This window comes from Saccostrea echinata, unplaced genomic scaffold, assembly GCF_033153115.1.
Source record: "Saccostrea echinata isolate AGI-Se365-2 ecotype Australia unplaced genomic scaffold, CSIRO_AGI_Sech_v1 ptg000057l, whole genome shotgun sequence".
NCBI classification, from domain to species: Eukaryota; Metazoa; Mollusca; class Bivalvia; order Ostreida; family Ostreidae; genus Saccostrea; species Saccostrea echinata.
Genome location: NW_026889806.1, coordinates 666323 through 682295, shown reverse-complemented (window position 1 = coordinate 682295; position 15973 = coordinate 666323). Strand labels below are relative to the sequence as shown.

Genomic DNA, 15973 nt, shown 5'->3' with positions numbered 1-15973 from the left:
GATTAGAAATTGATTGATAAACTGTAAATTTCAATTTATTTTATTTTAGATCTAAGGGCAGATTACTCTAACTACATAAAAATACCACAGAATCAGAACTCTTTAGTGTGCAGTGTATAGAGGGTTCTTAAAGTTCACAGTTTATCATATCTCTAGACTAAAATACATTTAATTTGAACCTTGTAGCAGTAAAATTAATATTAAATCAGTCTAGCTGTATTTTATTAACAATGAAAACATAAATACCCCCCCCCCTTTCTACCAAAAGAAAAAATCTAAAATTAAACAAAAAATAAATCTATACCTCGGAATGGGGGCGGGAAGGGGTTAATCACTTATGAATGAACCACTTCCTTTAATATTTATAAATAACGCTTTTTAACATTTTACAAGTGTAACCCCTGTTTTCCCCAATAAACAAGGATTTCTTGGGTTCTTTTGGAGGATTTATTTTTTACATATTCAACATAAATAAACCCTGTAACAAAAAATGTTAAAATCAATGCATGGCATAAACAAATATTAACAAGTCAATTTAAAATTATATCTCTGGTCGTAAAATATTACACTGAACTTTCATTTCACATAATCTTTATAATAAATTACTTTATCCAGAAATAATAGAATATTACTGATATTACCAAAATATTACAAAATATGAAAAGAAATCATTACATACTTCCGATTTAGAAATTATGAATTATAAACCAAAAAAAAAAAAAAAAATCAACTAATATAACTTTCAGTAACCAGAACTGAGATAAATGTATAAACAGAAAATAACATGAAACTCAATTTCATGCAAATAATAAACACACATATACCCTTACCTCACATGAGGTGTAAAGGTCAAAATGTAAAATACTTCAAGGCGATGAATAATAGCATGTTTCCCTGTATAATAAATATATCATTGGTTACTTTACTATATTCATTTAAAAAAAAAAAAATGAAAACCGTAGGAAGAAGGCAGGGATAGATTATTTATTTTCAACATTTTCAAGGACTAAACTTTAGAAATTATGTTTACAATACACACCATAAGGTGTACGATTCCATCAAGCTTACCAACCAACTCAAATTTAGCAACCGACATAAATTCAAGAAAGCACAAAAACAGATTATCCGAACAGGTCCAGCAGATTTTTACAACAGATAATTATTGATTAAACTTTGGGAAATAGCAGATCTACGGAAGCCCATTTAGGACCTATCAAAAATATTTTTGAATTCGATATAACGAATTGTAAAATTTGTTATAACGAATTTAATTCGTTATAACAATTTCTTTGAGTTCGTTATAACGAATTTAATCTGTTATAACAAATTTGTTGAATTTGTTATAACGAATTCAAAAATTTGTTATAAGGATTTAAATTCATTAAAACGAATTCGCCAAATCATTATATCCAATTCATACATATCTTTCTAAAGGCCCTGATTGTTGAATTTGATTTAACGAATTTAATTCGTTATAACAAATTTTTGAATTTGTTATAACGAATTAAATTTGTTTAAACAAATTTTAGAATTCGTTTAAACGAATCTTATTAGTTATAACAAATTTTTGAATTCGTTATAATGAATTCAACAAATTTGTTATAACAGATCAAATTCGTTTTAACGAATTCAAAGAAATTGTTATAACGAATTAAATTCGTTATAACAAATTCTACAATTCGTTATATCGAATTCGAAAATATTTTTTGATAGGTCCTAAATGGGCTTCCTTACAGATCTATTATGTGTAAACCCATGCATATTTGGGTTGAAATATTTATCATCAATGTCTCTAAATTTTCAAGTTTTTAAGAATAATGCTGCAAAGTAAAATGGATTTAGGCTTTTTCTGTCAACTTCTCTGAAAAAAGTCACAGGAAAACATAATTTGACTGTCAGTGGGAAAGTGCGAGCTGTTGAATAGAGTCAAAAATGTACATTTTAGAACAAGGACTTAGCCTACAAAAACAACAAAAGAGTGTTTTTACATGCATGTAGCACAATTCTCTACATACAAGTCACTCAATATAGTAAGTGTAAAGGCTTTCAATATTTTGACTTGGCTACATTTTTATCAATAAATGACCTTAAAAAAACATTCTCATAGCATTTTCACATTATGCATCAAGCTAAAGGTGAGGATGTAATTTATTTACCATGCAGTTTCAGTAAAATAAATTGTGTATAAAACAGGATACGCTTTCACAATATCCAAGTATAATTACTATACTAATAAGCTAATTCAGGGAATCTGTGTCCCCTGCTTAAGGAAAATAAAAGAGCATGTACAGATCTAGAGGGGTGGTGGTCGGAAAGTGGGGGGGGGGGGGGTGTGGCGGGTGGCGGGACACTTTAAGAGGAGTGGGCAGAACCATAGGGAGTTATGATATAAAATTTCATTGCAAAAGCTTAAAATCTTTTTGAGATATCACTCGGAAATGAAAGTTTTACACACAAACAGAATGTATAAATTTTTGACATTGACCTTTGACCTTTTGACCTCGAAATAAATAGGGGTCTTTTTTTAGTTCATAGGAAGTTGTGCTTTAAAATTTCGATGCAAAAGCTTGAAGGCTTCTCGAGATATCGCACAGAAATAAAGTGTTTAAACAGAATTTATGTGTTCATGTCCTTGACCTTTGACCTTAAAATCAATGGGAGTCTTCCCTAGGCCACAGGGATTTTTTATGCAGAATTCCATTGCAAAGGCTCAAAGGCTTCTCGAGACATCGGACCGAAACAAAAGTGTTACAGAAAGACAGACTGATGGACGGTTAGACAGACCCAAGTCAATATCCCCCACTCTCAGTGAAAGCGGGGGACAAAAAGGCAATTTTTATATACCATTGTGACCTTGAACTTTGACCTTTTGTCCGTATTTACCAATTCATGTGATGCCACATGTAGATATTGTCCACCAGAACTGTAATTTTGTTTATTCATACTGTTTAAAACAAAAGTATTAGTTAGGACACAGAAAAAAATGTTCTTAGTTTCCTTAAATTTCCATCTAAATCGAGCTATTTTGACCTTGACCTTTGACCTTTTGTCATGAGAATTGATCTTTTTCTTTGTTTTTGCTATTGTGTACCACATAACTAAATTTGGTTTTAATCCATTTTAAAATACTCAGGTATTTATATGGAAACTGATTGTAGATACCTATTGCCCTTGTCTTGAATTCTTTAAAAAAGCTCAAGTTTGTAACCATGGTAACATGAAAAAAAAATATGAATACCAAGTGTTTCTCTGCAGTTTATATTAGAACTATACATGGACTTTCAAACCAATGTATTTATTTTTTCCCAAATGTCCGCAAAATTTTAAACCAGGCTTTTCAAAAGAGCCTAAAATCTACAATTTTTTCCCCAGAAAAATCCTGCCTAAAACAGGCGATATTTTTTCTATTAGGTAAAGTTACTTAAAAACTAGAAATTATCTAAAGAACTACAAAAATGATGTATTTTGGCAAAAAGATGAAGTCATGTAAATGTCTTGTTGTATTAAAGACTTTTAATTTGTCAAAAATGGTCATTTTTCATCAAAATTTAGCATTTTTTAGACCATGAAATATGTATGTTGGTTGCCATGGTAACCATTGACCATAGCAACCATTTTATTATGAATTTTAGTTTCATACATCAATATAGGAATGTGTGCCAAGTTTCATAAAAATCTAAGACATAATTTAAACATATTTTATTGAGTAATTCAATAAGGATTGGGCAACAGGCAAAGCCTATGCACACCCTCTCCTTGTATAATAGGTCAAGACATAGACATTGAATAATAATACTTGAACATGGTAATAAACTTGCTAATAATGGAAAATAAAGATTCACAATCAAGTATTATTCATCAGTATCATAAAAAAGATGATAACCCCCTAATTGTATACAAATTATTTACATACTGTTCCAGCTTTCATATGAATTTTGTAAAAATATATATATACATTCAACAGAGTATTTAATATTACAGTGTACTCAACTAAGTCTCTTAGTAGATTTTATAAATTCATGTACATATGAAAATATTTTACAGTTTGTTTGATAGGAATATTGACTTTTGCCTCTTAACAGAGTGTCGAGTTCAAAGACAACATCAATATCATTTAATTTTTAGCTCACCTGAGCTGAAAGCTCAAGTGAGCTTTTCTGATCACCCTTTGTCCGTCGTCCGTCCGTCCGTCTGTCCGTCCGTCCGTCTGTAAACTTTTCACATTTTCAACTTCTTCTCAAGAACCACTGGGACAATTTTGACCAAACTTGGTACAAAGCATTCTTGGGTAAAGGAGAGTTTAAATTGTTAAAATAAAGGGCCAAGCCCCCTTCCAAGTGGAGATAATCAAGAAAAGACAAAAATAGGGTGGGGTCATTAAAAAATCTTCTTCTCAGGAACCACTGGCCAGAAAAGCTGAAACTTATGTGGAAGCATCCTGGAGAAGTGTACATTCTAAATTGTTCAGATCATGACCCCCGGGGGTAGGGCGGGGCCACAATAGGGAATCCAAGTTTTACATTTAAATATGTAGAAGAAATCTTTAAAAATCTTCTTCTCAAGAACCACTGGGCCAGAAAAGCTGAAACTTATGTGGAAGCATCCTGGGGTAGTGTAGATTCTAAATTGTTCAAATTATGACCCCCGGGGTGTAGGGCGGGGCCACAATAGGGAATCCAAGTTTTACATTGAAATATGTAGAAGAAATCTTTAAAAATCTTCTTCTTAAGAACCACTGGGCCAGAAAAGCTGAAACTTAAGTGGAAGCATCCTGGGGTAGTGTAGATTCTAAATTTAACAAATCATGCCCCCGGGGGGTAGGGCGGGGCCACAATAGGGAATACAAGTTTTACATTGAAATATGTAGAAAAAATCTTTAAAAATCTTCTTCTCAAGAACCACTGGGCCAGAAAAGCTGAAACTTATGTGGAAGCATCCTGGGGTAGTGTAGATTCTAAATTGTACAAATCATGACCCCGGGGGGTAGGGCGGGGCCACAATAGGGAATCCAAGTTTTACATTGAAATATGTAGAAAAAATCTTTAAAAATCTTCTTCTCAAGAACCACTGAGCTAGAAAAGCTGAAACTTATGTGGAAGCATCCTGGGGGTAGTGTAGATTCTAAATTGTACAAATCATGCCCCCGGGGGGTAGGGCGGGGCCACAATAGGGAATACAAGTTTTACATTGAAATATGTAGAAAAATATCTTTAAAAATCTTCTTCTCAAGAACCACTGGGCCAGAAAAGCTGAAACTTATGTGGAAGCATCCTGGGGTAGTGTAGATTCTAAATTGTTCAAATTATGACCCCCGGGGTGTAGGGCGGGGCCACAATAGGGAATCCAAGTTTTACATTGAAATATGTAGAAGAAATCTTTAAAAATCTTCTTCTTAAGAACCACTGGGCCAGAAAAGCTGAAACTTAAGTGGAAGCATCCTGGGGTAGTGTAGATTCTAAATTTAACAAATCATGCCCCCGGGGGGTAGGGCGGGGCCACAATAGGGAATACAAGTTTTACATTGAAATATGTAGAAAAAATCTTTAAAAATCTTCTTCTCAAGAACCACTGGGCCAGAAAAGCTGAAACTTATGTGGAAGCATCCTGGGGTAGTGTAGATTCTAAATTGTACAAATCATGACCCCGGGGGGTAGGGCGGGGCCACAATAGGGAATCCAAGTTTTACATTGAAATATGTAGAAAAAATCTTTAAAAATCTTCTTCTCAAGAACCACTGAGCTAGAAAAGCTGAAACTTATGTGGAAGCATCTTGGGGAAGTCCAGATTCTAAATTATTCAAATCATGACCCCTGGGGTAGGGCGGGACCACAATAGGTATTACAAGGGGGAAATCGGGTAAAAAACAGCAAGGCCAAAGTTACTCAGGTGAGCGTTGTGGCCCATGGGCCTCTTGTTTTACCAGTAAATTTCTTTGAACAATACATGATGGACATTTGATAAAGTAATGTTCAGTATCCTCTGTATAAAATCCACATTTTTGACATGATTGTACGTCTGATAAAAAATGATTTTTTAAATGTGCATTGAGATTGCTAGCGTTGTTTCGCAACTGACAATGTAAGATATTCTCTTTTCTATTACCAAAGTTAAAGTACCTACATGGTTTATTAGTTACTCCCCAACTTTTAAGCTTTGCTTTAAAGATAGATAATGATGAAGAGTTTTTGATATCCTCATTAAGACTGTTCCAAAGTTTTATAGTTGAGGGAATAAAACTATTATAGTAAGACATTGTTTTACAAACTGGTATACACAAGTTATTACATCCAGACCTTAGGTTGTATGCATGTTGAACTGGAAAAAAAGGTTGAATCAATTCATACAAATAATCAGGTGCAGAACCATTAATTATTTTATACATCAATATAAGTTTGTGTTTTTCTCTTCTAAGATATAATAGTTCCCATCCTAGTTCATCATACAAGCAAATTCTGGAAGAATTAACTCTAAGTCCAGTAATAATTCTGGCAGCTTCTAACTGAACTTTTTCAAGCAATTCTGCATTACTTTGGGTACAATTATCCCACACAATGTCTGCATATTCTAAAATTGGTCTTATGAAAGCAAAATTAATTTTATTAGTGAATTTCTATCTATACTATGTTTCAATAACCTAAGTATATTCAATCTTTTACATGCCTTTTCATATATATTAGACATATGATTATTCCAAGAACCATCTGCCTGAAATTGTATCCCTAAATGAACATGAGTTTTTGATTGTTTTATATAATCACCTCCATATCCAAATTGAATGCCAGGATAACTTAAGTGTTTTCTTGTAAAATCAACATTAACAGTTTTTTCCACTATTAAAATCAACAGCCCAAGCCTTGGACCAATTTCTAATTTTTTCAAGATCTTGAGTAAGGGACATTGTTGTATTAGTAATATCATTGTCTATAATAGCAAACAAAGAAGTATCATCAGCAAACAGTCGAATATTACTTGATATATCATTAGTTACATCATTTATGTATAACAAAAACAGGAAGGGACCAAATACAGACCCCTGAGGCACCCCAGCATCTATAGTTGTATATGCTGATGAAAAACCTTCCAAATTTACTTTTTGTTGTCGTTCAGTAAGGTAGTCTTCGATCCAACCCAGTGTATTACTTCTAAAACCAAGGATTTTAAGTTTAAAAATCATTCCCTTATGCCACACCTTATCAAAAGTTTGGAAATGTCACAGAATATAAAGCGTATATCTCTGACTTTGTCTAGGTTTGACATAATATTATCAGACATCAAAAATCTAAGACATAGCGTGCCACACTCCCTATATAAGAGTTTAAATGCTTACAGAGAATGGCTATTAATTTGTGAAAGTGCAAGGATGTGTCAATCAAACGCGTCCCGAAATTTGTAGTTTCAATAATTTCCAGATAAAAGATATTTCTGAACACGTTTTTTTTATATTTCAGTGTAAAATGCTATAGCAACATACACGTCATGATATTATGCAAAAAATAAATAGAATTTTAAAATTGAAAAAAAATAATTAAAAAAAAAAATTGAGAAAATATTAATTTCAAATCTGTCATCTGTGTCCAGACCCCTTTTAAGAAATGTACAGTTCGCTTAATACGCAATAAAAAAAAATCAGATAAATTTACCTACATGTAGGCCTTATATAGGTGAATTCAAGAAAAAAAGTCTTAATACATATTCATATGCACTAAAAATACAGGCAATGGGAATCTTTGTCTTTAGATAGTGTCTAAATACCTGCCAATTATCTCTTTGATATGATATCTCAATTCACAGAAAAAGTTGTGCCAAATGTCATGAGTGCAACACCTTTTTGTGACATTTCAAAAATTCAATATTTTTTGATCTGTGAAATTAATAATAATGGTTGATATTGGAAATAAAAACTTTCCTGATAATATTCAAAGTATTGAGCTTTATTCAAATTATTGAGCTTAAAATGTAGACTATAGCAACTTCTGTTTGACCAACTTGTGGTCATGGTGGATGTTGAAAAAAATGTTATAAATGCCATTTCTGGAGTGCAACAGAAAAAATGTAGTGTTGCCAAACATAAGATTAAAAAAAAGCATCGATTTTAAATATCTGAAAGACAATTGAGTCAAAAAAAGAATTTTCAAAGTGTAAAACAATAACTGATATACAATGTAAAACTTAAAAATGTTATATAAATCACAAGCAACAATTATGAGAATCAAGTAACTGTGCATACCCAATAATGTCAGGAGTGCAACATTTGATATTTTGATCCCCAGCATGAAAAAAAAAACCCAAAACTTTTATCAGTTTATGATTCTCAGTTTTTTATTTGAGAAAATAATGACACATAGAACATTTTTACCAGATTTATCAATATTACAGGGTCTGTTTGTGTTTCAGATCTATATTTCTATACGGTCAGGAGTGCAACACATTCTTTTTTTAAAAGATTCAAGTTGTATGATGAATAAACTTCTATATTCATGCTAAAAATATTCTTTCATTAATAATGATCTATTTGAATAATAATAATTTTTAAAAAATCTGAGTTTCATTGCCATGTACAATCTTATTTATTTTCCATGATTTAAAATTTGCGAATACATCGAGTTACGGTGGGGTTTAACGAGAAAATATGGGACACTTAGCTTAACCTCTCTTGAGCTTTAATCGTTCCCGCAAAATAGGTTAAAACACCTGAAAAATTAAGGATAAATAACACAAACTTTTTTTCAAAAATCGGCAATATTTCTCATCGATTTATATTCAAATATGTAACCTGAATAATGTTTGCCGTGTGAAGAGGGAGAATTTTATAAGATTTTGTCACAATGTCAAAACTAAGTGCAAAATTTTGTATAGAATTATATAATCAATCCAGGCATCAAACTTTTGTGTGTGTTATGTATCCTTAATGCCAGCAAAGTTTGTAACACCGTCCACTATTCTCCTGTGATTACATGTGTCAACTTTGTGATTTTCTCACACCAGCGTCCCTATTATGCAATATTTTGAGCCATATTTAATAATAACATGCTATGTTTGAAACACTCCTATACCCTTAGAACTAAAGGGACTCCTGAATTTGTGTCCATTAGGGTGCATCCAAGTAATGAGCAAAAGTTGACTTTATAAAATTTTACTTCGCTGAAGTTGTGTCTCTTGTTATATACGTCATTTTTATGTTCAGTATGCTAAACACATGGGATTCTGAGGTCATCTTTTCAATATCAAACTCACTAATTTCGCTAAACGGTTAATATTTTATCAAACAGTCCTCAGAACTTTTCAAATACCCCTCGTAATGATGCGTGGGATGAATTTGATAAATGTTTAGGGATCGCTTTTGTGAAGGACGGGATTTTGCAATTTTTTTTACAATACATGTCCCGCAGAGTGTTGCAAAGAGGGCAAGCAGAAAGCTACGAATATGGAATACCTATTGCTACACTAAGGGGTTATGAACAACTGAAGAAGAAAAAAATCTAAGATATGGAACTATATGCATTGCCTGTTGCCTGTAAATTAAGATTTTCTGATTGCACAAGAGTAAAACTTGCGGATTGAGGAAATATCATTAAGCGACGCCCAACCAGGCTACGAATCTATGTATGAGGTTAATTAAAGGTAGAAGTGAGTAAAAAAAATACATCAACTGTAAATACTGCCAAACCGTCTGCTTTACTAGTATTTAGACAATATTCTATACGAAGAAAAATGAGAGGCACAATTAAAATGAGGAGATAACGGATTTCTTTCTTTTTCTCTCTTGCCAAGGAATTTTAGTTTTCATTCGGTCGTGTCCCCTCCCAAGCTGATATTACTCCCTACGGACCTGGTCATCTTCTGTACGCCATTTTTCAGAGCATTGGTGATATTTCATACTCACTAATGTTATAATATATTCTGCATGCAGATACTGTGATATTATGACCGAATGGTACCCTTATATACTGAAAGGAAAGAGAAACGCACCTCGGTGAAGTTTTAAAAGGATTTACAATTACAATTACCTGCTGTATGAATAGCTGTTTTTGTGGTATTGAGGTGGCGATTACACGGGTTGCAGGATGAATACCTCATGGTCAATCGTGACGTGGCGTTGTTAAGCACCAACGTCATCGTCGATTGGAAACCTTTCTAGCTAGTACCTATCTGACGACGGATAAGACGTACTATAGTGGAAAAATTCACAACAAATTGCACAGCAATCTATTGATGCCTTTTTCTTTACTTAGACAATGCAAAAGGCCTAGCCAGATCCATGGAACTTCCGTCAGCCGTACAATGATTTGCCAGAAATCAAATTGTCTGCAAATATCGAAAAACGTTGAGTATACCTCCAGTGCATCATGTTGTATTACAAGATGTGTTGACAAACCTGTCATCATTAATATTCACGTGTTTCTGGCTCTTTACCATTTTCCCAGAGTGACGTCATACATTTTCACGGTTGAGTAATTCTGAACACCGATTTGAGTGCACAGTTACCAATATAACCTCTGAGCAATTTTCATAATTTATTATATTTATAATATATTTATTGGTGTTGCCATGGTTATTTAGTCTAGATCCAAATGATGCTTTTCTCTTCTCTTTTAGCAAATACAACAAACCAATAGAGCTACAGTATTACAAGGGCCTGGTGTTTTTTTTTCTATTCCAGGGTACAGTTTTCTAGGAGGTTTAACTAAGCTCTCTTTGTTATCAACCATTTCCTCAAGCTTTGACTATACTGTAACGCAGTTTTGTATTTCCTTAGATTTTCGTCAGCGATAAACAAGAGCCAGTGTCATATTAAAAAAACAAGAGGCCCATGGGCCACATCGCTCACCTGAGTAACTTTGGCCATGCTGTTCTTTACCAGATTTCCCCCTTGTAATACTTACCGTGGCCCAGCCCTATCCCCCGGGGGTCATGATTTTTACAATTTAAAATCTACACTATCCCAGGATGCTTCCAAATAAGTTTCAGTTTTTCTGGCCTAGTTGTTCTTGAGAAGAAGATTTTTAAAGATTTTTCTTACATATTTCAATGTAAAATTTGGATTCCCTATTGTGGCCCCACCCTACCCCCGGGGGTCATGATTTTTACAATCTAGCATCTACACTACCCAAGAATGCTTCCACATAAGTTTCAGCTTTTCTGGCCCAGTGGTTCTTGAGAAGAAGATTTTTAAAGATTTTTCTTACATATATTACAATGTAAAACTTGGATTCCCTATTGTGGCCCCATCCTACCCCCGGGGGTCATGATTTGAACAATTTAGAATCTACACTATCCTAGGATGTTTCTACATAAATTTAATCTTTTCTGGCCCAGTGGTTCTTGAGAAGAAGATTTTTGAAGATTTTTCTTACATTTAAGAAATAAGGTATCACTTTTAAACATCTATCGGGATATAAATACGGGTTGGTCACGAGATCAAATTCCATAAAGCCCGAAGGGCTTTATGGTAAATTTGATCTCGTACCAACCCGTATTTATATCCGATAGATGTTTAAAAATGATACATTATTACTTATATTTACATTTATGACTTATTCATATTCTATATTTTCCTGATTATAATCTTTAACGCGTGAAATGTTTTATTTTTCAAACTCAACGGCACGTATTTGATCCATTGTTTGCGCGTCTACCCTTTATGACGTCACTGAGAAATTACGTCGAACGTTTATGACGCGAGGAACCTGTGTTTATACGGATATAGATACGCGTTGCTTTCAATAGTGTTACATAAGGGAAAACATTTGCAAATGTAAATATATTTCAATGTAAAACTTGGATTCCCTATTGTGGCCCCGCCCTACCCCCGTGGGTCATGATTTGAACAATTTAAAATCTACACTATCCCAGGATGCTCCCATATAAGTTTCGGCTTTTTTGGCCCAGTGGTTCTTGAGAAGAAGATTTTTTAATGACCCCATCCTATTTTTGTCTTTTCTTGATTATCTCCCCTTGTAAGGGGACTTGGCCCCTTTTTTTTTTTAACAATTTAAAATCCCCTTCACCCAAGGATACTTTGTACCAAGTTTGGTTAAAATTGTCCCAGTGGTTCTTGAAAGAAGTTGAAAATGTGAAAAGTTTACAGACGGACGGACGACGGACAACGGGTGATCAGAAAAGCTCACTTGAGCTTTCAGCTCAGGTGAGCTAAAAAAAACTTCAAAATTGTTCTACAAGCCGCAAACGTAAATATTTCTTTACACACTCATTAACAGCTGCTGGGGCATATATTTGTATAAGGAAAGTCTGGTGAGTCGAGAAGGATTATAGTTATAAACCTTCCAATTCTGTAAATTAGCAATATCACTTGTTTATCGCTTTCCAAAAAGATAGATTATTCACACCCTCCCTTCCCAATTCTCCAATGCTAAATATTACTCAGTATGATCTAACACTTAGAAAATAACCCGCTTTTTCATTTGCTGAATATCCAGATTATTTTCAAAACAAACACAATGAACGTTATTTGGATTTTCACACCCTGAAGTCTTTTCTGCCGAAGTTCAACGATAAATCGTTACTGTGCAAGATATATATGTTAAAATATATAATTTAAAAATATATGTTTATTTAAAAAGTAGGCCACAGTGACTTGTCACATCTAAAACTGCACCATTCTGTTTCAACAAAATTTGATTGGACTGTTTTTGAGGTGCAAAGAATCTGCTCATCATATCTTGAAATGCACTCGGGGGCTATTAAAACACGTACTTCAGCTTATAATACATGTACTTGGTCATGAGTCATTTTGACTTGCTTGAATTCTGCCTTTTTTGCTCAACATAATTTTTTGGCTCAGATGAGCTAATAAAATGTACATACAGCGATACTTCAAAGGATGATCTCTTACATAATTAACATCGTTTGCAAATATCTTTCAGCAACCAAAAAAGATTTAGAGAGTTTTAAGAAAAAGTACAATGATGTCAGTGAGAAGGTTGCAGAGAAACATCGACAGTATCAAAAATTACAGGTAAATGATTTTTTGTAATGTAATTTTTGCGTCTTGCAAATATTTTTATTAACTGTACTCTTCCTTTTCTCCCCATGCTCTTACATTAAATCTTTTTTCAATTTCCATTTAACGTAGAATTTCCGCTTGTTAGCTCCACTGTGAAATTAAAATTCTATACAATACTGAATTTTTAACATCTGGGTATACTCCGTGGTTATAGATTACTTAATGCTTATGGGGAGAATTTTCTGGTATGATTTTTCCTAACCATGATCTTGAGAACCCTATATACAATGCACTCTAAAGAGTTTTAATTCCGTGGTATTTTTATGCAATTAAAGTGATCTACCCTTAGATCTAAAGTGACATAAATAGAAATCTAAAGTTTATTACTCAATTTGTAATCAACTCAAGCAGTCTAAACATGTCACTCGGCCTAGATGAATTAAATGAACTCTTTATTTGCATGTACTTGTACAATTTAAGTAAGCGACAATGATTTCAGTTCACCAACACTTCACTGTCTTTGAATATTTTTCCTGGGGGTAAATGACAGGTACCCTTCGTTGAAAATCCCTACTTACATCTTTATATGATGAAGTTTCCTCAGAGTCCAAAAAACATTTTTCATTGGTGTATAAATGATCCTTATATATTCTGCAAGATCAGTGTTAATGGGAGATCAATCATATCAAATATGTATTTTGAGAAACCAAGAAATGCCAAAACAGTTAAATGCTTTTTAAGAAATGAAATATATGGAAATAACGAACAGTATTCAAGCTCAAAAGTCCATTAAACAATACAAAATAGGAGCAGAGCAAACACGGACCTCCAAAACATTAGAGGTGGGATCAGGTGCCATGGAGGAGTGAGCATCCCCTGCCGACCGGTCACACCCGCCGTGTGCTCCTTGTCATGATGGGGAAATAACGGTAAAATCAGTCGACAATTCAGTTTGTAAATAATGGCCTAACAATTAGTATGAAAAGCCTCAGTCAGCATTTGACTCAATGATAAATTAGTAACTATGACTGTTTGATAGTCAGGTGACTATAATATAGAATATTAGATAGAATTGAAACAATTACATCTTTTTCATCTTTTGTACTTGAGAGAGAAATGTCAAACTCTTTTGAGCTGATCAGTATACTTTTGTTTTTAGTCATTGTTTGATGCCTTGAAAAGAAAGTGTATAACACCATCAACTTTCGAAGGTGGTGATGCTGTAAGCAGTGGCAGAGCCTGGAATCCTTTAGCTAACTTCACTATGCCAATCGGCTCAGATCAAGGCAAGTTTCCAGTTCAATATACCATTATTAAAAAAAATGCTATTTGAATTTTTCTATGATGCACTTCTCTTTTCTGCAGGCATTAGTACCAGTACTTCTATAGGTAGCATTTCAAACAGCAAAAGAAACTCTCCAGAAACTGGTCGTGGTAAGTGCATGCTAATATTTTTTGGAAAGGGTGCTAGTATTTGGAAGACTGCAAGTCAATATTGCAATGTTTTTGCTTTTGAACAGAGGTGCCCTTTTCATTCCGGATAACAGATACCCCCATCTTCAAACAAAATGGTAACAATCCACAGAATAAGAGAAGTAGGGATCAGCAGAAACCAAACAGGAATCCATTAGATCTAGACTTTCCTACTCACTGACTTTTTGTATATTGATAACACCTGTCTGCATGAAATAGAATGCAAAGTACTGAATTTCCAAGAAATAAATCTTGTCTTGTTTTAAAATGAGTCCTTTTTTCTATCTAATAAATATCAGTTGGTACACTCTGAAACGTACCATTCTCTTCACATATTGGAGCATACATTAGCAGTCACTAAACACAATGTCTCTTTCCTCTTAGCGTATGTGTGCGTTTTATATTTTATTATTTGCATTCGATAGGCTTCACTTATCTTTAAGGAAGAAGGCTTTGCATTTAAAATCTAAAAACTAAACATTTTGAGCAAAAGCTCATTTAAAAATCACTACTGTTCTAAAAATCATTCTTCAAGGGATTTTGTGTCTGTCAAATACTGCATTTTCAAACTTCTTAAGTAGGATTTCAAATCCTCCTTGTTGAGTTTGGAGTTCCGTGACAACTGAACCAACCGTCCAGAAAGTTTAAAAATGATTCTCTTCTCTTTCATTTCTTTGTCAACTTCATGTTGCCTCTGGAAAATAAAAACAAAGAGAAAGAAACTGTTTTTTAACAATTGTGTTTTGTTAAATGATAGATGTTTTTGTTAAATGATAGATAGATACATAGTAAACATACCCCCTTTTTTGAAGAAATTGAAGAAGCCAAAGTCTTAGCTTTCTGAATCACATTCCTTGGAAGAGTTGATAGTTCTGCTAATCTTATACCTACAACAGTTGTATGGTTTAAAAACAAAAGTATATTTAGGTAAAGTTGTGCCAAGTTAAGTAATATATAAGCAACTTCCTACCAGGTTTCAAAGGTACTTCTAACATATTTTTCACTTGTATCATCATATTGCACATGCATTCTAGTTTAAAATCCTGAAGTGGCAATAGAATAGACAATTGGATTAAAAAGTTTCAGAATTTTTATTAGTAAAATTTCTTTTGAAAAAAGAAAATATCATTACACCTTAAAAGACTTTCTAAAATACATTATCACAAGAAATTATAGTTTTTTATGCTTCAAAATGGTAAAAGGGGTATGAAAGATTAAATCTAGACCTTGATTGAGTATCTTCTCTTGTATGTGTGACAAAAAATTGGCTTTTTGATTGTTATTTTACATTATTTTTTCAATTCTGGTTTGAAAAGTTTTAATATGAAAAAAAATATGAAGCAATAAAATTCCCCAAATTTCACTTTTTTGTCCGTTCAAGCCAATTCTTTAAATCTAAGCCAAAAAAAGAATTTTTATATACTAGTTCTCTTACAAAAAATACAAGATTTTGAAGTGACCCTATGTTACATTATTGTGTTGCACTCCTGACATCTGATATGTATTTTATTTAACATTCAATGTTTTAAAAATTAT

The 15973-nt window shown here is 33.2% G+C and overlaps 3 protein-coding genes across 3 annotated transcripts in view; 2 read left to right on the top strand and 1 right to left on the bottom strand.

Annotated features, from left to right (window-relative positions):
- LOC133174358 (E3 ubiquitin-protein ligase CCNB1IP1-like) overlaps window positions 1-14698 on the top strand; it is a 29540-nt gene extending 14842 nt beyond the window's left edge. The window contains exons 8-11 of the mRNA XM_061309471.1: window positions 12885-12976; window positions 14124-14250; window positions 14330-14398; window positions 14485-14698. Of these exons, the coding sequence (XP_061165455.1) occupies window positions 12885-12976; window positions 14124-14250; window positions 14330-14398; window positions 14485-14618 (422 nt within the window). The 3' untranslated portion in view covers window positions 14619-14698. The remainder of the gene's footprint in view (window positions 1-12884; window positions 12977-14123; window positions 14251-14329; window positions 14399-14484) is intronic.
- Window positions 1-15973, top strand: part of LOC133174152 (NADH dehydrogenase [ubiquinone] 1 alpha subcomplex subunit 5-like) — a 173632-nt gene that overhangs the window by 51919 nt on the left and 105740 nt on the right. The gene's annotated exons all lie outside the window — the stretch shown is intronic.
- Window positions 14704-15973, bottom strand: part of LOC133174024 (mutS protein homolog 4-like) — a 35413-nt gene continuing 34143 nt past the window's right edge. The window contains exons 27-28 of the mRNA XM_061309066.1: window positions 15236-15324; window positions 14704-15131 (exon numbers count right to left, since the gene is read on the bottom strand). Of these exons, the coding sequence (XP_061165050.1) occupies window positions 14961-15131; window positions 15236-15324 (260 nt within the window). The 3' untranslated portion in view covers window positions 14704-14960. The remainder of the gene's footprint in view (window positions 15132-15235; window positions 15325-15973) is intronic.